We start from the raw sequence: 12624 nt of genomic DNA, 5'->3' as shown, positions 1-12624 counted from the left end.
TAACCTCTTATTTTCTTTCTGTTATATATTATGTCATCCATTCTAATGAAGCTGATGCTAACCCATGCATGAAGTCTATAGAAAGAAATGGTAATGTATACTACAGCGATGTAAGAAGGATAGTGATTTGTAGTTGCATTCTGTGCAATCTCTCTCTCTCTCTCTATTTCTCTCTCTCACCCTCGCTCTCTCTCTTCCTCCTTCTCTCACTCACACACACACACACACACACACACACACACACACACACACACACACTTACACACACACACACACACACTTACACACACACGTAGCCTACTTACACACACACACACACACACACACACACACGCGCGCACACGCACACACACACACACACACACACACACACACACACCGACAACCAGACAAGACAACCACAGAAACAGACACGCATACAAACTGAACGCAATGAGTTAGAACACAGATTTGTTTATTTGTTACTGTAGGAGAAGACACACGAAGCCACACACAGTTACGCAACTAATACGCAATTAAACGACTTTGCTCCATCAAGCAACATGTTTTATTTTTATTTTATTTTCATTTTTTACTATTTGTAAGTATTTTACCTTAAAGTCGTATTAGATCGTAAAAGAAAACTGTAACATTATATTGTGGCAAGTTCCACAGGCATGAAGCTGGGCTAAATCTTGCTAAGCGATTGCAACGATTTTGAATGTGATTTAAAATTCCCAGCGTTAAAGTAGCCAGTAGGAGCATTTGACAGTACGAGTTGGCAGAACAACTTTACATACTAGCGTCAGGCAGTTGAAATCACACGCAACACCTCTGTACTGGAGAGAGAGCATATTTGAGCAGCACCTTTGATGCAACTGGTCTTCGTGCAACAACATGTATTTACTACAAATACGTGACCTACGCAGTGCAGTTTCTTTAATTTCATGACGTAATCAAGTGCAGTTATTTACGTTAACTACTCCATGTAGAGATAACTTTTGGTGGTCGAGATGACATCGACAACCAAGATACAGAGTACATTCTGAATATTGCAAACTGGTTTAGTGGTTCAGCTTTCCGAATAGAATGGAACATTTTAGAACCCCCCATTTTAGAACCCCCCATTTTAGAATCCCCCATTTTAGAACCCCCCATTTTAGAACCCCTTATTTAAAGAACTCCTCCTCTTTCGCACGCCACTTTTTCAGAACTGTTGCTCATAACGTGCGCAATTGTATGTGCATTTTAAGAGTACCTCCCTTTTAAGATAAGCTTTTCTCACATTTGTATAGGTATTTGTATGGGAGAGAGGAGAGTGGGCGGGGGTGGGGAGGGGAGGGGGGGGGGTGCACTGTATTTCTCTCAAGACAAAATCGTTAGTAAATTAATTAATTCAGCCTCGCATGTTAAAATCAGCAATTGGTATTCATGGCTCCACTTTGTAAACAACAACAAAATCCCTGGATATTTCATAGCCTTATAATGAATCTACAGTGCTGCAATAAAGGCATTTATCTATACTGTGCACATGAATTATTGCAAATTTACGCCAGTGGTCATACTCAAATGAAACTTTGGCAGTACTTGTAACAATTATTTGTCAGTATTCATTTGAATTCATGAATGTTTTGAAATGTCAGTGAACAAACATGTGCTGGGTTTTAAAACACTTTCCGGAAGATTGAATTACATCTGAACAAAAACCTGTAATGATCTTATATGTTACCCGAAGTACGTCTCGAAAACAGGCATATAGATCCTGCAAGTTTAAATGTAATCCAGCGAGTCATTGCGGAAATACAGCGTTTTTTGGCATAGTACCAATCAAAACTGACACAAAAATCATCGGTTTTCGACCGCTCATGCGATCGACAGCTTCATCAGTGGAAATGGGATAACACGAGAAATGCGCATGACAGCTAAACAAAACAACCCGTTCTGGATACAGAATTGGTTTGACTTTCTTATGTAAAAGGTGTCAAGTTGTGCCTATTCTGAATGTTGGTACCTTTGTAAAGAAATGAATTCCGTTCAGTTTCTATCTTTATACATACTCAGTACGGGCCGAATCATATCAAAAGACTCCACACAATCATAACGAAAGAAAAAGAAGACATTTTAATTCTTTTTGACAACAGTTGAGTATATAGACGTTTCTGATAAAGCGAGAGTGACAATTATTCCACTGATTATAATAAAATAGCTTTACAAATGCATAACATTAATGTTTATCAGAAAATGACACAAAAGACGTCGCATTTGGTACAGGTATGATCAACACAATGGTTCTAGTCTTAATCATCGCCGTATGGTTGTACAGAGTACCGCACGAAAATGAAGTGTTACGCGCTAAACTATTCGCAGAGATCATCGAATGCACTATGATGATTTAGATTCGTATTTGCCATGAGGTTTTAGCATGATAAAAGCTCCCAGATCAGATAAGAACGCTTGTTTTCCTCTATAGTTTCTTTGAACCATTCTAACACGTGGAGCTTTAAGCTTGGCTGATGAGAAACCCCGTGAAAGAAGTAACAGGCCCATTATAATAACAGTTGGTGGCAACAGTTCTACCGCATCTTAACCAGGCACTCTGCCCAACATGCAGTTCCACCACAGCCTGGCAAGACCCAACCTCTCCGTAGACAGGCGACTGGATTTTACAAACCACTGACCCGTCTACAACTAACTCAGCATCAGTTCTGTAATAATTGTTCGCGGACGCGCTACGTCCAGACGACATGGTGGCAGCAAAAAAATAGGTACCGTTCACGGGCACAGCGAATTTGCCGGTTGAAGCGGTGAACCCATTGCCTTGGTTGATTGACACAGTAGGGAGAAGGACGGGCTGGGTGTACGTGATCGATATTGAACTTGATGATCCTTTTGCGTGAAAACTTACATGCACACTCTCCGTATCTGGAATACAATTAAACAAGTCGCGTAAGGCGAAAATACAATATTTAGTCAAGTAGCTGTCGAACTCACAGAATGAAACGCAATGCCATTTTACTCGTAGCATCGTCAGGCCACCGCTCATGGCAAAGGCAGTGAAATTGACAAGAAGAGCGGGGTAGTAGTTGCGCTAAGAAGGATAGCACGCTTTTCTGTACCTCTCTTTGTTTTAACTTTCTGAGCGTGTTTTTAATCCAAACATATCATATCTATATGTTTTTGGAATCAGGAACCGACAAGGAATAAGATGAAAGTGTTTTTAAATTGATTTGGACAATTTAATTTTGATAATAATTTTTATATATTTAATTTTTAGAGCTTGTTTTTAATCCGAATATGACATATTTATATGTTTTTGGAATCAGCAAATGATGGAGAATAAGATAAACGTAAATTTGGATCGTTTTATAATTTTTTATTTTTTTTTACAATTTTCAGATTTTTAATGACCAAAGTCATCAATTAATTTTTAAGCCACCAAGCTGAAATGCAATACCAAACCCCGGGCTTCGTCGAAGATTACTTGACCAAAATTTCAACCAATTTGGTTGAAAAATGAGGGCGTGACAGTGCCGCCTCAACTTTCACGAAAAGCCGGATATGACGTCATCAAAGACATTTATCAAAAAAATGAAAAAAACGTTCGGGGATTTCATACCCAGGAACTCTCATGTCAAATTTCATAAAGATCGGTCCAGTAGTTTAGTCTGAATCGCTCTACACACACACACACACACACACACACACAGACACACAGACACACACACACACAGACACACGCACATACACCACGACCCTCGTTTCGATTCCCCCTCGATGTTAAAATATTTAGTCAAAACTTGACTAAATATAAAAAACATTGAATGATGACACATACATAGGGATTTGAAATATAAATATACACGTATATAAAATAAACCAATAACGAAAGCTCTAACTAACTAGATAAATAATGAATAAATAAATAAATACACAATTGGAGCGAGAGCTACTGCATCTGCCAATATGAAACAACAACTGTGATTCTTACGTGTTCTTTCTGGAAGATCCACGTTTTACACACACACACACAAACACACACACACACACACACACACACACTCACACATACACATACACACTCACAGACACAGACACACACACTCACACACACACACACACACACACACACACACACACACACACACACACACACACACACACACACACACACACACACACACACACTGAGTTAAACCCACCGTTCTTGTAGTCGGAAAACTCGGTCTTCAGATTACTCAGTTCAATGTTCAGATCAGAGTTGTCTTCCTTGAGCGCTGATTGTTGAGCCTCCATGACCGTCAAGCGACCTTCCATGCTGTTAAGCGAAAATAGCAAAGGTCACAAACTTTCGTTTTTATATTTAGTCAAGTTTTGACTAAATATTTTAACATCGAGGGGGAATCGAAACGAGGGTCGTGGTGTATGTGCGTGTGTGTCTGTGTGTGTGTGTGTGTCACGATCGGGTGACAGAGACCAAGAAAGCGTCACTCAGTGGAGTGCCTGTTCTGGGTCAATGTATGATAGAAAGCGCCTGTGCGTGATATTGGACACAGCAGAGTTTTTGCTGACAGTGCTCCCGAGCACGGATGTTTTGAAACGCACGAGCTTCACAGTGCAGGTTTCTGCTGTCATAGGGCTGACGGTTTTTTTCGCTGACAGCGCGCACGGGATTTTCAGGGATTGAGTTTCTCGTGTCTTTTTCCTGCTTGGGGAGGCAAAACTGTGTATAGCTGGACTGGTTTGGTGACAAGGTCAGTCACGTGTATTTGGCTAGGTGGTCTGTCAGAGACTCAAGGACGACACACTTGACACCCAGCGGCAGAAGGGGAAGGACCTAACACACAGTTACTAGAGTATGATGGTTTTTCACCGAGTATCATATTCGGCACTCTAGGGGAACTTCCACAAGTTATTCCTTTCCTCTGCCACGTATTTTGCTGAGGACAAGTCGTCACATTTCCTTCGTCGGCGATGGCTTTCGCATAAGGATTCGACAAGGGGTTCTGGACGTTTTGGGTCACTGTTGACGAACAGAGGCTGGTCCAGGGAGGAAGCGGACTTTGCTTCCATTGAGAGTTACAATCATAGGCTTTTGAGGTAATAAATCATTATTTAACGCTGTTGATGAGTCTGTGTTGTGGAATGAAATACTCTCTGTTGTTCTTTCCAGGTTAGCGCATAATTTACTCTCTGTGACGCTAAAATACTAATCTGTATATGGTTTTTGCAGATAGGGAGAGAAGGACGGAAAATGGCTGTTTTGTTGTTGTAAAAAGTCCGTTTTGTGCAGGCCCACGTGCTCGATGAGATATTTAAAGATGACATGTTTTAAGGTGGTGGGTGAGGGGTAGCTGACATGTTTAGTGCACCGATGCTTTCTGTTTGCAGCCTTCCTTCGTTCGTTCGTTTCGTTCGTTCGTTACGTTCCCGTAACATCGGCACGGCTGACTCTGGCGGGAACTGTTGAGGCTACGCTAACCAGGAGACCGGCTAACCAGGAGACCGGCTAACCAGCGGACCGGCTAACCAGCGAACCGGCTAACCAGCGGACCGGCTAACCAGCGAACCGACTAACCAGCATACCGGCTAAGCAGCAGCAGCAGAGATAAAGCTAAGTGCACCATGTCGTACGCACCCCGTTGACCACCGTTGTCTTTTCGTATCTATGATTTCATTGGAGTAGTGACAACGTGGGGTGTGTGACACCTGCACGAACTAGAGCTTTTCGAACAGAACATTCTCATTTCGACTGTATTTACACGGGTTCAGCGTGTTACTATAATTTTCTACATAGTACTGGCATTTTGTCAGTGAACACTGGTTTTTTACGTGTTGAGAACGTAAAAGGAACATATTTTGAGTGAAGGCTCGAGGGAGGTGGAGAGTTTATACATAAACAGGCGTCTGAAACTTATACTTTTGTTGACTCTATTTAATTGTATGCCTGCGAGAGTGGATCGTGGTGTGGTTAGTTAATTAGTAGTAATTAACCGGTTCATAATCACCTTAAGTGATATATTGAAACGTGACACGTGGGGGCCAAGCCGGGATTTACTCAGTTAATTTCTGACTGATAAAGACCCACCAATTAAGGATAACTAAGAGCAGATAATCTCGTCAGTGCTCGACTTATTTTCTGCTTGGTGCTACCCTTTTTTGTATAGTTTTGATCATATACCACACCTTAAGCGATTCACATCTTGCAGGAAATGTAAATTGTAATTTGTGAGTTATTGTATGCGCTAACTGTGATTACTTCCCTTTCCTTTGTTTGTGAATCTTTGTTGTTGTACGTTCAGAGTTTTCCGTTGCAGAGAGCTGAGCGGGGTTAGCGGATTTGTTATTCGTTTTACTCAGTTTTCTCTACATTGTTGTTTCGTATTCTGTAACAGGTTACATTTCTACCGTCTTGTTTTACTTGGATTTTTCTCCATTTTTTGACTTTGTTGGAATTTTGGGGGGGAAGGGTCCGAGGACTTCTGTCCTAACCAAGGCTGTGGGAGACACTCTGTTTCACCGCAAAAAGCAGCCGATAAAGTAGGCCACGGCTGTGGGAAACACTTTGTTTCACCGCAAAAAGCAGCCATAAAGTAGGCTACGCGTTTTGTTCTACACTGTTTGGATTTTTCTTCTGCATTTTCCGGTTGCTGGATTTTTGTATCCACCGCTTTCATCACCGCGTGTTCTAGCTATAGCTGCGTTAGACTTACTTTGGTAATAAAGCTTTGCTAAAACTAACCATGGCTACAGGGGGATCTCCTACGAGGAGAATAACTTTCGAGACTCCTGGGAGCGAGCAACCGACTGAGCGAGACGCACGCGTTAGAGCCCGAAGCGTTCTAAAACGCTTAGAAGTAGAACGGAAGGAAGAATTTGAGCGACTGACAAGAAAAGAAGAACGTGACCGACAGGACAAGAAAGACGAACTTGACAGACAGGAAAGGGAACGACAGGCTGAACGAGACAGACAGGAAAGGAAAGACGAACGTGACAGACAAGAACGGAAAGAGAAAGATGAACGAGACAGACAAGAAAAGAAAGAGAAAGATGAACGTGACAGACAGGAAAGGGAACGACAGGCAGAACGTGACAGACAGGACAAACAGGCCGAACGCGATCACCAGCTAGAACTAGCTAGGCTACAGGCCGAGAAGGGTACGCTTACTCAGGCTAGCGCGCCGACATTTGTTGCCGACCGTACGAGACTGCCGACGTTCGACGATGACAAGGACGAGCTCGACGACTTTTTACGCCGGTTTGAGCGCATTGCATCTGACCAGAAGTGGGAAGAGGCCACGTGGGCTAGCCGCCTTAGCACCTGCTTGAAGGGACGCGCATTGCAGCTCTACAACGCTTTGGATGACGACGAGGCGAGAGACTATCAGGCACTTAAGAAGGCGTTACTCCAGCGCTTCAACCTGACTGCTGAAGCCTACCGACGACGTCTGCGTAACAGCAAGAGACTGAGCGGCGAGCTGAGTCATCAGTTTGTGGCACGCCTTAACCTCTACCTGCGGCGCTGGGTGGAGATGGCCGAAAAGGACTGGACCGTCAACGACCTTGCCGACCTCATAGTCATGGAACAACTGATGTCCAGCCTGCGACCTGAGGTGGTGACCTTCGTGCAGGAGCACCAGCCCAAGACTACTCAGGAGGCAGCCGACTGGATCAGAGTGCACGAGGACGCCCAGGCGATCTCCGGCAAATCTTCAGGCTCACGGCCAGGAAAAACGGGAAATTCGGGTTCTTCAGGACCCAAGGACGGGAAGGACGATCAGGGACACAAGGGATCGAGTTCCAGAACTGACATCCAGTGTTACTACTGCAACAAGCGGGGCCACGTGAAGAAGGACTGCCACAAGAGACAGGCTGACCAGAAGGGCGTTCACTTCGTTGGCAGTGAGGAGTTCAGGGACGTCACGAGCTCATGCACCATCCCACAACTCTGCGTTCCGTGCTCCAGGAAACATTTCCAGCCCCACTGCAACGTCTACGTTAACGGAGTGAAGGGCGAAGGTCTGCGGGACACAGGGGCAGACATGATAGTGGTTCGGGCGAGTCTAGTTCCAGCTATGGCCTACACAGGAGACAGCATCAGGGTGAGAATGGCCGAGGCATCTCACGCTTACGACTTGAACACGGCAGTGATCAAGGTCGTAACCCCGTTGTTCACGGGGACCATTGTGGCCGTCGTCATGGACGATCCTCCATGCGACCTGCTCATTGGAAACCGGGTTCAGTTTGTGGACGGCGTCACCAGGGAGGTTCCCGTTTATCGGTCTCCCGACGTCATTTCAGTGCTCACGCGGGCACAGGCGGAGCGAGAGGACAAACCTCTCAAACCCCTACCTGCTGCACGAGCTGCCCTGGGGAACGTGACCCCCGCGCTTCTCGCGAAGGCTCAGGATTCTGACCCGACCTTAGCTACTCCTCGGGAGCACGCGAAGTCGGGGAAGGTGAAGCTGAGCGGGAAGCATGGGAGGTCAAGGTTCCTCAGGGACAAGAAGTTGCTCTACCGTGAGTTCAGCAACAAGGAAGGTGCATTCAAACAGGTTGTCGTGCCTCGCGAGTTTCGCGAGGGTGTCATGGCAACGGCACACGACTCGATTCTGGGAGGGCATCTTGGCACCAAGAAGACCACGGATCGTGTCTGGCGCCACTTTTACTGGCCAGGCATCTGCACGGATGTCCGACGTTTCTGTGCGTCCTGCGATAAGTGCCAGAAGGTGGTGGCCAAAGGAAGGGTGAGGAAGGTCCCCTTAGAGAAGATGCCGCTCATCGACGAACCCTTTCGTCGGGTGGCAGTGGACATCATCGGGCCCATCTTGCCTGCGTCTGAGGACGGAAACAGATACATTTTGACCATGGTGGACTACGCTACTCGATACCCAGAGGCGATCCCTCTGAAATCGATTGAAGCCACGCGAGTAGCTGAGGCTCTGGTTACTATGTGGTCCCGGCTGGGAATTCCATCAGAGGTACTCACCGACAGAGGCACGCAGTTCACGGGAGGAGTGATGGCGGAGGCAGCACGACTGCTATCACTGGAGCAGCACTTCACCACTCCTTACCATGCTCAGTGCAACGGACTGGTGGAAAGGTTCAATGGCACCTTGAAGACCATGCTGAGGAAACTAGCTCAGGAGAAACCACGCACGTGGGACAGGTACATCCCAGCATTGCTTTTTGCATACCGCGAGGTTCCTCAGGAGAGCTTGGGTTTTTCCCCATTTGAGTTGTTGTACGGCAGACAGGTACGCGGTCCCATGGCTATCCTGCGTCAGGCTTGGACAGACGAAGAAGCTGACGAGGAGGTGCAGACAACAGCGACCTACATCGTAGAACTCAGGAACAGGATTGAAGAGACCTGCAAACTGGCTCAAGAGAACCTGGGAAGAGCAGCACAGCGTTACGCGCGAGGATTCGACCGCAAGGCACGGCCGCGCAGCTTCAAGATTGGAGAACGGGTGTTGCTACTTCTACCTGTCAAACACAACAAGCTACAACTGCAGTGGCAAGGACCTTTTGAGGTGACAGCGAAAGTGGGCCAGAACGACTACAGGATCATGATGCACGGGAAAGCACGCCTGTACCACGCCAACCTGCTGCGCGCCTACATAGAGAGGACAGCCTACGGGGAGAAGAACAAAGACCAGAAGAACAAAGACAAGAAGACAGAGAAGGTTGCAGTTATCAGGGGTGAAACGAGGGGTTGCTCGTTCTTGAGGACGACCTTTCTGTCTGGAAACAGACCATCAACCTCTGCAATATCTTCAGGTTGCAAGGTTGGCAAACGCCAGACTTATGCGCTGGGCGTTGATTCTCCAACCGTACCAATTCACGGTACGCGTCATTCCGGGCGCCAACAATGTTGGAGCTGACTTTCTCTCTCGGGCTGTAGAGGAGAACATGACTGTGAGCGAAACCGAGGTTTCGTCTTGAAGAGGGGAGGTGTGTCACGATCGGGTGACAGAGACCAAGAAAGCGTCACTCAGTGGAGTGCCTGTTCTGGGTCAATGTATGATAGAAAGCGCCTGTGCGTGATATTGGACACAGCAGAGTTTTTGCTGACAGTGCTCCCGAGCACGGATGTTTTGAAACGCACGAGCTTCACAGTGCAGGTTTCTGCTGTCATAGGGCTGACGGTTTTTTTCGCTGACAGCGCGCACGGGATTTTCAGGGATTGAGTTTCTCGTGTCTTTTTCCTGCTTGGGGAGGCAAAACTGTGTATAGCTGGACTGGTTTGGTGACAAGGTCAGTCACGTGTATTTGGCTAGGTGGTCTGTCAGAGACTCAAGGACGACACACTTGACACCCAGCGGCAGAAGGGGAAGGACCTAACACACAGTTACTAGAGTATGATGGTTTTTCACCGAGTATCATATTCGGCACTCTAGGGGAACTTCCACAAGTTATTCCTTTCCTCTGCCACGTATTTTGCTGAGGACAAGTCGTCACATTTCCTTCGTCGGCGATGGCTTTCGCATAAGGATTCGACAAGGGGTTCTGGACGTTTTGGGTCACTGTTGACGAACAGAGACTGTTCCAGGGAGGAAGCGGACTTTGCTTCCATTGAGAGTACAATCATAGGCTTTTGAGGTAATAAATCATTATTTAACGCTGTTGATGAGTCTGTGTTGTGGAATGAAATACTCTCTGTTGTTCTTTCCAGGTTAGCGCATAATTTACTCTCTGTGACGCTAAAATACTAATCTGTATATGGTTTTTGCAGATAGGGAGAGAAGGACGGAAAATGGCTGTTTTGTTGTTGTAAAAAGTCCGTTTTGTGCAGGCCCACGTGCTCGATGAGATATTTAAAGATGACATGTTTTAAGGTGGTGGGTGAGGGGTAGCTGACATGTTTAGTGCACCGATGCTTTCTGTTTGCAGCCTTCCTTCGTTCGTTCGTTTCGTTCGTTCGTTACGTTCCCGTAACATCGGCACGGCTGACTCTGGCGGGAACTGTTGAGGCTACGCTAACCAGGAGACCGGCTAACCAGGAGACCGGCTAACCAGCGGACCGGCTAACCAGCGAACCGGCTAACCAGCGGACCGGCTAACCAGCGAACCGACTAACCAGCATACCGGCTAAGCAGCAGCAGCAGAGATAAAGCTAAGTGCACCATGTCGTACGCACCCCGTTGACCACCGTTGTCTTTTCGTATCTATGATTTCATTGGAGTAGTGACAACGTGGGGTGTGTGACACCTGCACGAACTAGAGCTTTTCGAACAGAACATTCTCATTTCGACTGTATTTACACGGGTTCAGCGTGTTACTATAATTTTCTACATAGTACTGGCATTTTGTCAGTGAACACTGGTTTTTTACGTGTTGAGAACGTAAAAGGAACATATTTTGAGTGAAGGCTCGAGGGAGGTGGAGAGTTTATACATAAACAGGCGTCTGAAACTTATACTTTTGTTGACTCTATTTAATTGTATGCCTGCGAGAGTGGATCGTGGTGTGGTTAGTTAATTAGTAGTAATTAACCGGTTCATAATCACCTTAAGTGATATATTGAAACGTGACAGTGTGTGTCTGTGTGTGTGTCTGTGTGTGTGTGTGTGTGTGTGTGTGTGTGTAGAGCGATTCAGACTAAACTACTGGACCGATCTTTATGAAATTTGACATGAGAGTTCCTGGGTATGAAATCCCCGAACGTTTTTTTCATTTTTTTGATAAATGTCTTTGATGACGTCACATCCGGCTTTTCGTGAAAGTTGAGGCGGCACTGTCACGCCCTCATTTTTCAACCAAATTGGTTGAAATTTTGGTCAAGTACTCTTCGACGAAGCCCGGGGTTCGGTATTGCATTTCAGCTTGGTGGCTTAAAAATTAATTAATGACTTTGGTCATTAAAAATCTGAAAATTGTAAAAAAAAATAAAAATTTATAAAACGATCCAAATTTACGTTTATCTTATTCTCCATCATTTGCTGATTCCCAAAACATATAAATATGTTATATTCGGATTAAAAACAAGCTCTGAAAATTAAATATATAAAAATTATTATCAAAATTTATTTTTCGAAATCAATTTAAAAACACTTTCATCTTATTCCTTGTCGGTTCCTGATTCCAAAAATATATAGATATGATATGTTTGGATTAAAAACACGCTCAGAAAGTTAAAACAAAGAGAGGTACAGAAAAGCGTGCTATCCTTCTCAGCGCAACGAATACCCCGCTCTTCTTGTCAATTCCACGTGCACTGCCTTTGCCACGGGCGGTGGAGTGACGATGCTACGAGTATACGGTCTTGCTGCGTTGCGTTGCGTTCAGTTTCATTCTGTGAGTTCGACAGCTACTTGACTAAATATTGTATTTTCGCCTTACGCGACTTGTTATTCTTCAAGGTTGAAAATAATACAAGATGAAACAAATCGCATAAAGCTATACCAACACATTCAGATTATCCACCTTAACATCGACACTCAACTAATAAAAAAGTCTTTACTAAGAATGAGTCCTGGCTGACCGAAACCCGTCGACCAAGCGCTGTTTCGGTATGTACAAAGGATATCTTGTGTCATTTGTCTCAAAGTCAGTACCCCTACACACATCCTGACCTCAGGTCAAAATGAGTTCGCCTCATTCTCTCCCTGACAGGATGCCTTGAGTTTCCTTGTCTGGCAAGGAAAC

At 45.3% G+C, this 12624-nt stretch overlaps 1 protein-coding gene across 1 annotated transcript in view; it reads right to left on the bottom strand.

Moving 5' to 3' along the window:
• Positions 1–2479: 2479 nt before the first annotated feature.
• LOC138974565 (uncharacterized) overlaps positions 2480–12624 on the bottom strand; it is a 21094-nt gene continuing 10949 nt past the window's right edge. The window contains exons 5-6 of the mRNA XM_070347284.1: positions 4179–4294; positions 2480–2901 (exon numbers count right to left, since the gene is read on the bottom strand). Coding sequence (XP_070203385.1) covers positions 2480–2901; positions 4179–4294 — 538 coding nt within the window. The remainder of the gene's footprint in view (positions 2902–4178; positions 4295–12624) is intronic.

Source organism: Littorina saxatilis, linkage group LG8 (genome assembly GCF_037325665.1).
Source record: "Littorina saxatilis isolate snail1 linkage group LG8, US_GU_Lsax_2.0, whole genome shotgun sequence".
Taxonomy (NCBI): domain Eukaryota; kingdom Metazoa; phylum Mollusca; class Gastropoda; order Littorinimorpha; family Littorinidae; genus Littorina; species Littorina saxatilis.
Note: the sequence above shows the minus strand (reverse complement) of the source record. Positions and strands in the feature narration are given on the sequence as shown.